Consider the following 13,679-nt stretch of genomic DNA (forward strand, 5'->3'; position numbering starts at 1 on the left):
CATGAGTGGAAGTCATAAGAACAGCCCTGCTGGATCAGGTCCAAGGCCCATCTAGTACAGCATCCTGTTTCGCACAGTGGCCCACCAGATGCCACTGGAAGCCACAGGCAGGAGTTGATGGCATGCGCTCTCTCCTGCTGTTATTCCTCTGCAACTGGTACTCAGAGGCATCCTGCCTTTGAGGCTGAAGGTGGCCTTTAGCCCTCTGCCTAGTAGCTGATGATAGACCTCTCATGAAGTCATGAAACAATAACATTGTGAGAGATACTAAGAACATATGCCAGGTCATGCTCTTTTCCATTTCTAACCCAGAGCTGCCCTATCCTCTTGTCAGTTTCCCAAAATGTGATCATGTCGCTCAAATCATGAGAAACATTGCTCAACTTGAACATATAAAAAATATAGAGGAAAGACCTGCTGTAAAGGTACCAGGATAGACAAATAAAAATAACTTTGATATTGACCCCGCCCCTGCCAAGCACCCCATGTTTGTAGTGAGATTAAAAAGCCTACAGCTTTGATTGATTGATTGATTAAGTGCGGTCAAGTCGGTGTCGACTCTTAGCGACCACATAGATAGATTCTCTCTGGGATGATCTGTCTTCAACTTGGCCTTTAAGGTCTCTCAGTGGTGCATTCATTGCTGTTGTAATCAAGTCCATCACCCTTGCTGCTGGCCATCCTCTTCTCTTTCTTTCAACTTTTCCCAGCATTCACAGCTTTAGGAGATAATATTTAAATGTAAGGAAATATTTAAATTTACTTACATGTTGCTCAGCATTATGGGAACAGAAGATGATACCCTGGGCCTGCTGCAGACTAATAAGAAAGCCCTGATACTGTCCAGAAGCAGTGGGTGCAATATGCGCTGCAATGGGGGAAATATGCAGCAGTGCTGCTGCTTCTGCAACCACTCCTTCTGAACAGCATTGGGCCTCTGCCTTAGGAATCCACAGTAGCACCACCACAGAGTTACATCTCTGTAGAGTTGTGCACCCACTGTCTATGTAATCCACCATCTATTTCCTCAGATATGGGAGGATTAAAATGCTTCATTTTTCAGGGCTTTTAGATCTACCACTTCCATCCCAGATCCATCTTAATTAAATGGGAAAATTAAAACAAATAGGTAGAGTTGTCTGACTTTGAAATCACCTAGGCTGTTTCTCACTGAATGTATTTTCAAAGCTCTAGCTTTAGTTTTTTAAAGTTCTGTTGCCTTAAAAGTGAAATATTGTAACAAGGTTGGGAATTTGCATCTTAACCTTTGAATGGAAGAGCTGCAAAAGGGTCAGAGGTAAATGCATTGTGTGCCACAAATGTAGTGTCAGGCAGAGCTCAAGATTAAAGTTCTAGATCTAAGTTAAGAAAAAAGTTAAGATATAATGTCAGAAACGTAGACAGAGCCAAAGTCCCCCCAACACTTTATCTTAATCTATTTACTGACACTGTACACTTTTTGAAGTAGTCTTTTTGTCAGAAACACAGTCTGTGGTTCTCCATACACATTTTTGATGGTTAGGAAGATTAGCAATAATCTGATATTCAGAGTGTGGTGAGTACTTGCAAAAGCCAGAAACCACCAAACATGCTAGAACTCATTACTCTTGTAGCTTTTATTCTATAATGCCTTTGGCATGACTCATGTTTGTACCTTTTGTCCTCAAAATAACTCTTTTCTGTTACAGAACCAGTAAGTTATTATTTTGTCTTCACAACAAGCCTAAGGAATAGGTAAGGCAGAGAGAGAGCAAGCAATTAGGTTAGCCTGTTTTATCGGGTAACGAAGGATTCAGATCTAAACAAATGGCAGTCCATTCTACTGAGATCTTCGGTATTCGTCCTCACCAAGTTTTCTCTAGTTAAGAAGAACAAAATTTCACTTAAAGTCCTCTAAATTCATAACTGAGCTATACATGTTTACCAGACCAAGTCATAGAAAATACATGTTATAACTGATCATACTTAAAATTACAGAATCAACCCAATTACACTGGACAAGTTTAATATTTATCCTGCAAAGCTGAAAGGATTTTTTAATAGAATCTATATTACTACTGTACCTGGTCATGATCTCTCTAAACTTCAGAACAGAAGATAATTTCAAGCACCATGATATTAAGCATCAACATTTAACCTACCAATGCACTAATGAAGGTACTGTTACGACCCTCTAACAGTACCTTCAACTCTTTCAAGTGTGGGCTATTTACACACCTCACAGCTATCAGCAGGTGATAAATTACTTTCATCTCCTGCTGTGTACTCAGCTGCTCCAGCAAGCCTAAAATAAGTATCATCATCTCTAAGCAAATTACTGTTATTTTAGTTATCTTTGTCAAGATACAACTCCAAAAGACCTGAGTTCTTAGGAATTCCCACCATATGTGCATTAAATTTGTTCTCACATAAGCACATGACTTACAATGGGAGGGTACACATGACTAACAACAGAAAAGTATAACAAGATATATTTTCTTAAGCCTTCAACGCACCAGGTACTCTGGAGCATAGAACTCAAAATAGTTTACCATTGAGTTATCACAAAGCAAAGGTTTTATGTCTCTTTCCCAAATTTACATTCATACACTATAGGAAATGTACATTTAGCACAGGGCTTGACAAATCCCGGGTGTCAGGGAGTCATGGCACCCAGAAATTTAACCATGGCACCTAGACTAGGATATTCAGACGTAAAGTTACCTCGTTACATGTGGGGGTTCTGTTCTTCACCTACTGCCGCGAGGAATGGAACCACGACTAAAGGAACCATTAGGGGGGTTAGGTTCTAGGGTGGAAGGAAAAACAATTTTTAAGTGGCAAAACAGCCCCAAAGTGACCCCCAAATGACCCAGAACTCACTGTGGTATGCTCCGTGGCTCTCCAGTGTTCCCAGGAATGCCCTCCAAAAAGTGGAATGCCCCTGAAAACCATGAAAAATCATGGGGGGGGGAGTCTATTTTTTTTAAAGAGCCAGAAAATGGCTCCTCCTGCCTCCCTCTGAGCTCTGTGAAACAAAATGGCAGCTGGAAGTGACCTCCGCAGTCACTTAAAGCCCTCTTGGAACCACCGATATGTGGGTTATAATGTCTGCGGATACTGGAAAAGGGTATCAATAAGACACCCCACATATATGCGGAACTGTGAATAGTGGTTCCGCGAATAACGAGTTTCTCCTGTATATAATACAATATTTATTTGTCCCAGGAAACCATGTTTCTATTCTAAGTATGATGCTTGTAAAGAGGATAAAAATGAGCCCATTTACTTCACCCCTCAACAAAGCCCATCACTAAGTGTCCACTGTCTGGCTCCTAAAACCAAATAAAATTTGTCAAGGCCTGATTTAACACAATATGAAATGTCTTTCTTAATCATGACTTCTATCCAAGCACAATAGATTTTAATTAACAATCCATTGCTTTTATCCATTATATTGTTTGATTCCCTAAATGTCCTTCTTCTACATTTTGGGACCCATTTTTGATGATTAGGGAATTCCTCATCATTTTCTTCTGATATTGCAACTTATTCTAATAACCTGAAGTGTGGATTGTCCTACTTAGAACGAACTGTTGACTTCAAGTCAGTAAACGAGGATTCCTATGGTGAAGTTTCTGGGCTCATTTTCTTATAGTTTTATTCAATATTTTCAAAATGGAACCATAGAATTCTCTAGTTTCTGACATTTTAATGGAATACTAATGTCATCTTGCTTCTGTGATAAACCAGAAACATTTCACCTTGCTTAATCCAGTCCAGCACTGGTTATATATTGTACCCCATAGTAATAATGTCTAGAGTCTGGAAATTCCTTCTTATCTGCATTATAATTTGAACAATTTAGCTAATTTGGATACTCTGTTTTCCCATTTGCACAGAATCCAAAAACATCTTGCCATTCCTTCAATTGCTGCTTGGTTACCCCCATACAACCCCAAAAGCACATTTTGAAAAAGGAAGAGAAATTTTTATCAGTTTCACAAATTATGATAGCTTCCCTGCAAGGAATCTATCAATTGTACTTTGCTGAACATCTATATGTATAATTTGCTAAGATGTACCCATGGCTAATTCTGTGTGTGGCAGCTCTTGCTAGAGTTTGCGAGTGAGCTGCCGGTAGGGGAAGAGAAAGCGGCCGCTGCAGTGTGAGGGGGGGAGAGAAAGTGGCGGTGGCAGTGTGGGGGTGGGGAGAAAGTGGCAGCAGTTCGGGAGAGAGAAAGCGGCAGTGGATAGATGGACGAGAACGGGGGGAGAGCCAAGAACAAAGAGAGGAAAGAGGGGGGGTGTAAAAAGAGCAAACTAGAGGTGCAGATGCTCTGCGCCCAGGCCAGCTAGTTTTAATTAATGCAATCCAATTTACATAAATCCTCCCAAATTCGGTAGTAGTTAGTTCTGCGTAAACTTCCATAGAAATAGTCTGCAGGGCAAACCTAAACCCTGAAGCCATTTTGAATAAGCAATGTAAAAAATTTTCTGCCCTTTCAAGTTCACTACTACTCAACTCTGATGCTAACCATAGTAGGCTGTATTTTCCTCTTGCTTAGTTTATATAGAACTGAAAAAGCATAATAATTGAGACTTTGGTTCAGTGTTTTCTTTATCTGTTTTATCACTAGCTAATGTGATTCATTATTCAAACTAAGTCCTTAGGGGATAAAGAGTAAGTAAAACAAAACAAAAGACAAATGAACAACATTTTATAATTGCCGCTCTGCTAGTATTTCAGAACACAAGGTGGCTTTTCTCACAACTAGCCTAACCCTGCCTGGGCCACCTGAAGCAGGGTTTGGCTCTTGTGAGAAGTGACAGGATCCTCGTGGATCCCTCTGCTCCCCTCCCACCTAATCACCTTAATAACCTCAGCTTTTAGCAGTGGTTAAGGGTACTCTTGCACCCTTAACCCAGCTACCGGGAATCATGTGATTCCTCAGGCTGAGTGCAGCCCGGGAAATCACAGAGATGGGCACATAGGGCGCCTGTCAGAGAGGGGAATCCCCAGTGCAGCACTCATGCCAGACATTGCATTGAGGGATGCCTAGAGGCTGGAACAACAAGTTCTGGCCCCAGATTCCTCCGGCATGCTCCATACTTCATGGAGCTGCACAGAGAGGGCCTGTCTGTGTGGGCGTGCAGGAGGTGTGCCAAAGCTGACTTGCTGGGTCATCTGGGGAGAAAGTAAATGGAATGCAGCCTTTACCCCCCATGCCCTCCCCGTCCACCCAGGACAATTGTGAGAATAGCCTCCAGTTTTAATGTGTCATTCAGTACCACTAATCACTCATGATTGTTCTTTATATATGGGTCTCTCAAACAAGTCTTTTTTTCAGACAAGGTATACAATAGCTTCATATATTTGCTAGATCATCATTCAGTCTAGCATAGGTATTTGTAATTTTCAACATTGTGTTGAATTCTGCAAAAAGTGACCATTATGGTGTGCAGTACACCAAATGGGGCTGCAGCAGCCTCATAAGCCAGCCCTGAAGTTGTTGAGAATGAGTCATTGTGCAAGCAGTGTATTCACGGCAATGAGAATAACTGCTCGTAGTTGTGTTGGGGCTGCCTAATGAATCCACAGCAGCCCCAACGTGGTTTGCACTGCTAAAAGTGTGCTGAACATCATGTTTGCCAGTGCTAATTACTGGTAATTGTCACAAGATGGTACTTAAGAGTGCTGCTCTACTAAGGACCAAGGACATCTTCTACAGAGGATGTTATTCATTTATGGTCATCACAGTTAAAAGAGAGATTAGCCAAACTGAAAAGGAATTTCATCTTATCTTTCTGAGAAGCTATTCACACAATTCTCATTTGCCTTCAAGTGTGCTGGTGAGGTGCTTCACAAACAGCTTATGGCAAAGCAAAATTGAGATATATGGGCAAAGTTCTAGTGAACCACTGCCCATGTCTTCATTTGTAATGCTTACTTTGAACCAAGGTTTGCCAGTTGTTTAGAAATTGTTCTAAATAGCCATGCTTAACCCTGGACAATGATCATCAATACCAAAGAGAGGCTAACTGTATAGAACAGCCTTCACAGATAAATAATCACAGACAGAACTTGCATGTCATCTGATATCATCTCTCACACAGAAAAAAATCTTGTTATGTTTTTATCTATTTATCATATTTTTATACTGCCCGATGTGTATATCTCTAGTGCTGGTACCATCCCAAGTGCTGGTACTACAAGCTGGAGAAGTTCAACTTATGCAAGGGGGGGTGATTTTTGCTGCACCCCCTTTTGTTCTACAACCCCCCTGTGCACACACAACCCCAATCTGTGACAGAGACTTAGGGACTGAACCAAAGAAGGATAGGGAGATGTGGGGAGGGAGTGGGAAATTGCCCTTGCAGAACTCCACTCATGCCATGAGCAACCCACTGGAAGTAGTTTAGGTATTTGGTTGAAAACCACTGAGTGATAAATAACTGAATGATGACTTATCAAGTTATCTAATCTTATCTAATCAGCTATTAGACAGATATTAGGATCAAAAGTAGCTCTCTTATGTCCTAACTCACTGCACTACAACAAATTAGTACAGGTTGCTAAATAACAGAGAGGCTATTCTCACGAGCGGTGGAAACCAGGCTAAGGGAGCCCAGCCCAGTTTCCACCATGCATGTGAACTGCTGGGAGCTGCACAGCTCCCATCAGCAAGGCCGCTTAATTGTCCCCCCTTAAATGAGAAATGTTAAATGTTAAATGCTGAGCGCACACTCTGCTAACCCCATTTGTTTGGCGCGGCTCTGTGCCACGGAGACTCATGAGTAGCCCCCTTACTGGGAGGCTACAACAAGCCTCCCAGTGTCAGGGAGCGCTCCAGCATGCCCCGTGCACTTGTGCAGGGCATGCTGGGACTTCCAGGGGCCAGGAAGCCCCCGATCCCCACTGCCCCAACCAGCTCCTTGACGGAGCCGGTAATTGTGTGGGTGGCTGATCCGGCTGCCCAGGGCAAGCTGCCTGATAGTCTGCAGGGAGAGTGGGTCAAGGCAGCTCTCTCCACAGAACCCACTTACGCTCTCCACACTGCCCGTATGGAGAGCCTTTAAGTGTGTGCGTGTGTGTGTGTGTGTGTGGAGAGAGAGAGAGAGAGAGAGAGAGAGAGAGAGAGAGAGAGAGAGAGAGAATCTCAAGAGATGCTGGGTAATGGTACAAGATGCACCAGTCTATGAAAGAATTAACCAAAGATAGTTGCCCCTTTGAAGTCAAAATAAGTTACACTTTTTTGCATCAGCTGAAGGTTCCTGCTCTCTTTTTTCTTCCTGCTCTTTTTTTTAAAATCTCTGGAGTGATGTCCTCCATTTCCTTCTAATTTTTCTTCCTTCTAACCTCTGGGACATTCTTCACAATGCCCACGAAAGAGCTTAATAGGGTTTTTTGTGTGTTCCCCCTGCTAACTTGGCAAAGAGGCACTTTTTAATGTGGTGATTCTCTTTATTTAGCAGGGGGAGAGGAACTGGCCCTATCCACCCTCAGCACATTACCTCCAGTGACTGTTGCTTGTGTCTATCTTATGTTTCTTTTTAGACTGTGAGTGCTTTGGGGACAGGGATCCATCTTATCTATTTATTATTTCTCTGTGTAAACCGCCCTGAGCCATTTTTGGAAGGGCAGTATAGAAATCACACAAAAGAAAGAAAGAAAGAAAGAATAAAAAGCTAGCATGGAACACGCATGAGTAGATTCATAAATATATATTTTCTGATTTTAAAAATGGCTTTTGCTAAATGACTGCTCTATGAATAATATTTTTTTATCCTGTTCAAAGTATGGGATCCCCCCGCCCCACCACCCTTACTACAGAATACAGAATGCAACAACTTGGGGCTTAAAATGGAAAACCTTTGGCCAATAGTATTTTTGTTCTACTAAATGCATGTATTATGCATCTGTGTGCTCTGAGTTATAAATGCACTTTGAGCTTGCTGTAATTTATAAGACTTCACTTTGGGCTGATTTATAGGAAATTTCATTAATCTTTACAGCACAGGGACCTTGCAGAGAGCAGCAGATTGAAAACGAACCCAGGGCTGGGGGTTTTAGGAGCTACCACAAATGAATCAGCACGGAGAGATTGAATAGTAATGATCATTTGTAGAGTTGCAAGGTCTTTTTTCACTGGCACCGGTATATGAAGGAAACATTTTTGGAGGTAACAGTGAAATTGCCCGCCCTGCAGCTATGGGATGGAGATGTGTGTGTGTGTGTGTGTGTGTGTGTGTGTGTGTGTAGAGAGAGAGAGAGAATTTAAATAGCCATTCTTTATTTCCGTGTTCAGCACACATTTACTAATGAGTATTTCTCTGCTGCTACAGCCAAATACCAGGATAGAGGAGAGTGTATCAGGAAATCAGATGAGTCTGCTTAATGGTGGCAGAGAGCTGATGCTCAGCAGTTCAGAGAAGCTTATTTTTATCTGCTTTCCTGAAATAAACAAACAATAAGCATTTTGTCAGCATTTGTATTCAGTAGTCGAAGCTTTTCTTGCTCCATGCCTCAATTCTACATTTTGTTGATCATTGCAGCCATCCTATGGCCCATTTGTAACAAGAGGCAAAGACGACAGAAGTTTATGGCACTAGTTGACGGGAGTAGGTGTCTGCAGGCCCGACTATGGCATAGAGCTGAGCGCACAGTTGTGTTTTTAAATTTTATTTATTTATTTAATTTATATACCCCCTGACTCCAAAGGCTCTAGGCAGTTCTTGCCTCTTTAGTAACATACTGCCTCCTTTCAGGACTAGTACACTTCAGGCAAAACTGTCCCAGGGCAAGGATGGAGCACAGAGGTATTGCAGTGCACAACAGAGTTCATTATTTCATACTTGTGGCACACTTGACAAAAATATTGGACACCACACTTGTTTCCCCACACCCACCACACAGAACAGTGCAAACAGTTTGATCCTGTTTTTGGGGCGGAGGCAAAAGTGAAAAGCTGCAATCTGTAGAGCAGATTATAACCTTGAATGCTGACAAGAACATCTTCCAGGAGTGTGAACACTTTCCACACAGTGATGGGGATCCACTTTCTATTCTGATCTATGTATTCATGCTACAGTGAGAAGCTCTGTACCCTCTTTTAGACATCAGTTTACAGATGAAGAATCTGCTTAGCAAGTTTTAAAATATGCTCTTCTTGGAGCTTCTTAAGCCAAGAATACCTTAGCTTTCAACTGTGCTTATACCCTGATGTGAAGAATGCTATTGTGTGTTCCATATTTTTATTTTTAGCGAAGAATTGATACTGGCCATCAATACTGTCATGCAACTAAGAATCAAACATGAGAATTAAATCCTAGGTCCTCTCCCATTTCACATACAGTTGCATGAGGATTCCCCCCCCCCCTTTAAATCATTTTGTAATATAAAAGAGAGAACATTTGTATAATAACATGCTGGATTTTCTAAATAGGTTATATCATATTTATAATTTCCATTTAAATTTTATTCACATAATTCAGATCACCTTGTTGAACCACATTCTCTTGAGACGACTAGCTCAATATCGGCTTCAATTTATCATGCATATTCTGGGGTCTAATGTAAATAAGTATGAATTATCTGAAAACTAATTTATTTTCTTTACACATATTTATATACTATTCTTCGTAGAATGATACCAGTGCAGTTCACAATAATAAATGTTCCATAGCACTCTCCACTAATTGGTGGTAATCCACATTGTATGCTGTTCTGCTAAAGTCATGCTCTGCAGTCTGAAGCACTTGCCATGTTTTAAGCATTGTTCTTAGACGAAGAATATGTCTAGCAAATTTTAAAATATGTTTGTCTTGGCACTTCTAAAACAAAACATTGTTATTTGTTGTATACCACCCAGAGCCTTTGGATGGGGTGGTTTATAAATGTAATAAATAAAAAATAATAAATAATAAGTAATAAGCCAAACTCCTCTCATAAGGAATTCACCTTACTATGTCTATAATTCCCCAAATCTTTATTTATTCTTCCTTTGCTAGAAGGTTTCCTAATCCAGAGGCAATAACTATTCAAGCAGTTAGAACGGCATGCAGTTCTAGGCCTTAGTTTCTCTTGGTGGCTAGATATTTCAGATAGTTCAAGAGAAAGTTCAAAGGATCAAGAGGCAATTTGAAGTTATGATTACGTTAACAAGTCTTCCCCAGAACTCCTTAGCCAGGCATATGGGAAGTTCTCTGTATTGATTTCATTTTCTTTTTAAAACAACTTGTTGAAAACAAATATAGTTGGAAATAAAGTATAATTTAATATTTGGGACTAATAATATGCTTTCCTGTTTTTTTCTTGTTTTACTTCAGATTATTGAAACTCCTGAAGGACCAACACCAAATAAATTATGAATGTTGAACAAGATGACCTTACATCCACAGCAGATAATGATAGGTCCTAGGTTTAACAGGGCCCTATTTGACCCCTTGCTTGTGGTGCTGCTGGCTCTTCAACTTCTCGTGGTGGCTGGTTTGGTTAGAGCTCAAACTTGCCCTTCTGTCTGTTCCTGCAGCAATCAGTTCACCAAAGTAATTTGTGTGAGGAAGAATCTGAGAGAGGTCCCTGATGCCATCTCCACCAATACACGGTTATTGAATCTCCATGAGAACCAGATCCAAATAATTAAAGTGAATAGCTTCAAACACTTGAGGCATCTAGAAGTCTTGCAGCTGAGCAGGAATCACATTAGAACAATTGAAATAGGGGCCTTCAATGGTCTGGCTAATCTCAACACTTTGGAACTCTTTGACAATCGTCTTAGCACCATTCCTAATGGAGCTTTTGGGTACTTGTCAAAACTGAAGGAGCTCTGGTTGCGAAACAACCCCATTGAAAGTATCCCTTCTTATGCGTTTAACAGAATCCCCTCCCTGCGAAGGTTGGATTTGGGGGAATTAAAAAGGCTTTCATATATCTCAGAAGGTGCCTTTGAAGGCCTGTCCAATTTGAGGTATTTGAACCTTGCTATGTGCAACCTTCGAGAGATCCCTAACCTCACACCACTTGTGAAATTGGATGAGCTAGATCTTTCTGGGAACCACTTAACTGCTATCAAGCCAGGGTCCTTTCAAGGATTAATGCACCTTCAAAAACTGTGGCTGATCCAATCCCAGATTCAAGTGATTGAAAGGAATGCCTTTGATAACCTCCAGTCACTAGTAGAGATCAACCTGGCCCACAACAATCTAACACTACTGCCTCATGACCTTTTCACACCTCTCCGTCTAGAAAGAATCCACCTGCATCACAACCCTTGGAACTGCAACTGTGACATCTTGTGGCTCAGCTGGTGGATTAAAGATAAAGCACCCTCCAACACTGCATGCTGTGCCCGTTGCAACACTCCTCCTAGCTTGAAAGGAAGGTACATCGGTGAGCTGGACCTGAATTACTTCACGTGCTACGCTCCTGTGATTGTGGAGCCACCAACAGACCTCAACGTCACTGAAGGCATGGCTGCGGAGCTGAAATGTCGAGCATCAACATCTCTGACCTCTATATCTTGGATTACTCCAAATGGGTCTGTAATAACACATGGGGCTTATAGGGTTCGGATTTCTGTGCTCAGTGATGGCACATTAAATTTTACGAGGGTGACCGTACAAGACACAGGCTTGTATACATGCTTGGTGAGTAACTCTGTTGGGAATACCACAGCTTCTGCAACACTCAATGTAACCGCACAGGAGTGTATTACTTATTTTTCAACCATCACAGTAGAAACTGTGGAACCTTCTCAGGATGAGCCGCGGACCACAGAGCAGGTTTGGCCCACACCAGTCACTGAATGGAGCACGACCAATGCAACAACCTCTCTCACACCACAGAGCACAAGGTCAACAGAAAAAACATTCACCATTCCTGTGACGGATTCAATCAATGGGATTCCAGGAATAGATGAGGTTATGAAGACTACCAAAATCATAATTGGTTGTTTTGTGGCAATCACTCTCATGGCAGCAGTGATGTTGGTCATTTTCTACAAAATGAGAAAACAACATCATCGGCAAAACCATCATGCTCCAACACGAACTGTGGAGATCATTAATGTGGATGATGAGCTTACAGGTGACACACCCATAGAAAGTCATTTGCCCATGCCAGCAATAGAGCATGAGCACCTAAATCATTATAACTCTTATAAGTCTCCTTTCAACCACACAACAACAGTTAACACAATAAATTCAATACACAGTTCAGTGCATGAACCATTATTGATCCGAATGAACTCAAAAGACAATGTGCAAGAGACTCAGATCTAAAACATTTACAAATTTAAGGGGAAATTTAAAACAAAAAGACGGTTTATTAAAAAAAATGACACAAATGACTGGGCTAAATCTACTGTTTCAAAAAAGTGTCTTTACAAAAAAAGAAATTTATTTATTAAAAATTCTATTGTGAGCGAAAGCAGGCAAAATTATGTGTATTCCTCAGAACCTCTTTTTGCTGCACTTATTTTCCCTACTTCTTCCCCTTCCCCTTTCTTCTTCTCCTGTCCTAACCCCATTTGCCATATTTTTCATAGAACAACTTGATTCTCTAAAGAACTGGTCTAGGAAATTTTGTAAGAATTCTGTTAACGCTTTGGGAATTTTTATGGTGAATTCTAGTGGTGAGATTCGGTCTATTTTGTCTTTTTTCATTTCATTTTCTTCTCATGCCCTTTTTGAAATGGTTCAACAGGGAAAAATGGATGTTAGCAGTAGCTTCATGAGAACAATCAAGGAAAAAAACAACTCTTTTCTTTTTAAAATTTTTCACATAACCACCTGTTCTGTATTTCCTGAAAGGACCATGCTGTGGAAGAAGAAAAAACAAATCCAAGAAATTAATTTTCATGTCAGCATCTATAAAACCCATGATCTTTTAAACAATTCTAGAACCAGGATTTGTAGTTCAAACACTAAAATAAGATTATAAATAAAATATTGTTGGGTTTTTTTTCTGTATTTGGACACAACTCATTTTTAGTGTGACTTAAATGTCAAAGGGTGGTTCAAAAGGTTACTTTTCTTCCTGCCATGGTGGTCCGTTCGTCCGCTGCCAAAAAATGAGAGAGCTTTACAAGAGTACGGTTGCAATATTTTGAATTGTAACTGAAAAATAGCCATATGTTTAACTTTTGGCAGATGTAAAAACCAGCATACTACGTCTGAGAGACAATAGCCACAATGATTTCAACAGGTTTAAGCACACTTAAAAGCCTCCTCTTCTAGTTATGTTGGGTGCAAGGGCTGCTACATCACAACTCCATCCCATTCTGCTCACGTAGTGTGAAAAACCTGTGGTCACATAAGAGGCACCCATGCTGTGACCTTTCACTAAACTAACAATGCCTCAGTCTCCAGCAGAAGCAAGGCTGATTTGAGTGCATTCCTTCTAAATGCCTTGGGGCTTTTTACATTATCCAAGCCATACTATAGCAGTTCCCATACAATCACCATAACATGAGACAAGGCCTTAACTATATACAGGACAGTAGCCTTTCTGCCCTGCAAATACAGATATTTAACTATATAGAAAACTTTGTGTGTATTACCCTGTCTTTGGCGGTGTCCTTTAGAGTGAGAGGACCACATCAACAAAGGATTCAGATTTCACATATAACAATATGCTAGCTATACAATGTTGGATTTTTCTGTTCTGTCCAGCTGTTTGCATATTGATGATGATAGAA

At 40.8% G+C, this 13,679-nt stretch overlaps 1 protein-coding gene across 9 annotated transcripts in view; it reads left to right on the forward strand.

Moving 5' to 3' along the window:
- The window catches only part of LRRC4C (leucine rich repeat containing 4C), a 1,145,515-nt gene extending 1,132,564 nt beyond the window's left edge, over positions 1–12,951 (forward strand). For all 9 annotated transcript variants that reach the window (XM_053256515.1, XM_053256493.1, XM_053256505.1 and 6 more), the window contains one exon: positions 10,309–12,951. In XM_053256515.1, the coding sequence (XP_053112490.1) occupies positions 10,351–12,261 (1,911 nt within the window). In that variant the 5' untranslated portion in view covers positions 10,309–10,350 and the 3' untranslated portion in view covers positions 12,262–12,951. The remainder of the gene's footprint in view (positions 1–10,308) is intronic.
- Positions 12,952–13,679: the final 728 nt, after the last annotated feature.

This window comes from Hemicordylus capensis, chromosome 1 (assembly GCF_027244095.1).
Source record: "Hemicordylus capensis ecotype Gifberg chromosome 1, rHemCap1.1.pri, whole genome shotgun sequence".
In the NCBI taxonomy this organism is placed as follows: domain Eukaryota; kingdom Metazoa; phylum Chordata; class Lepidosauria; order Squamata; family Cordylidae; genus Hemicordylus; species Hemicordylus capensis.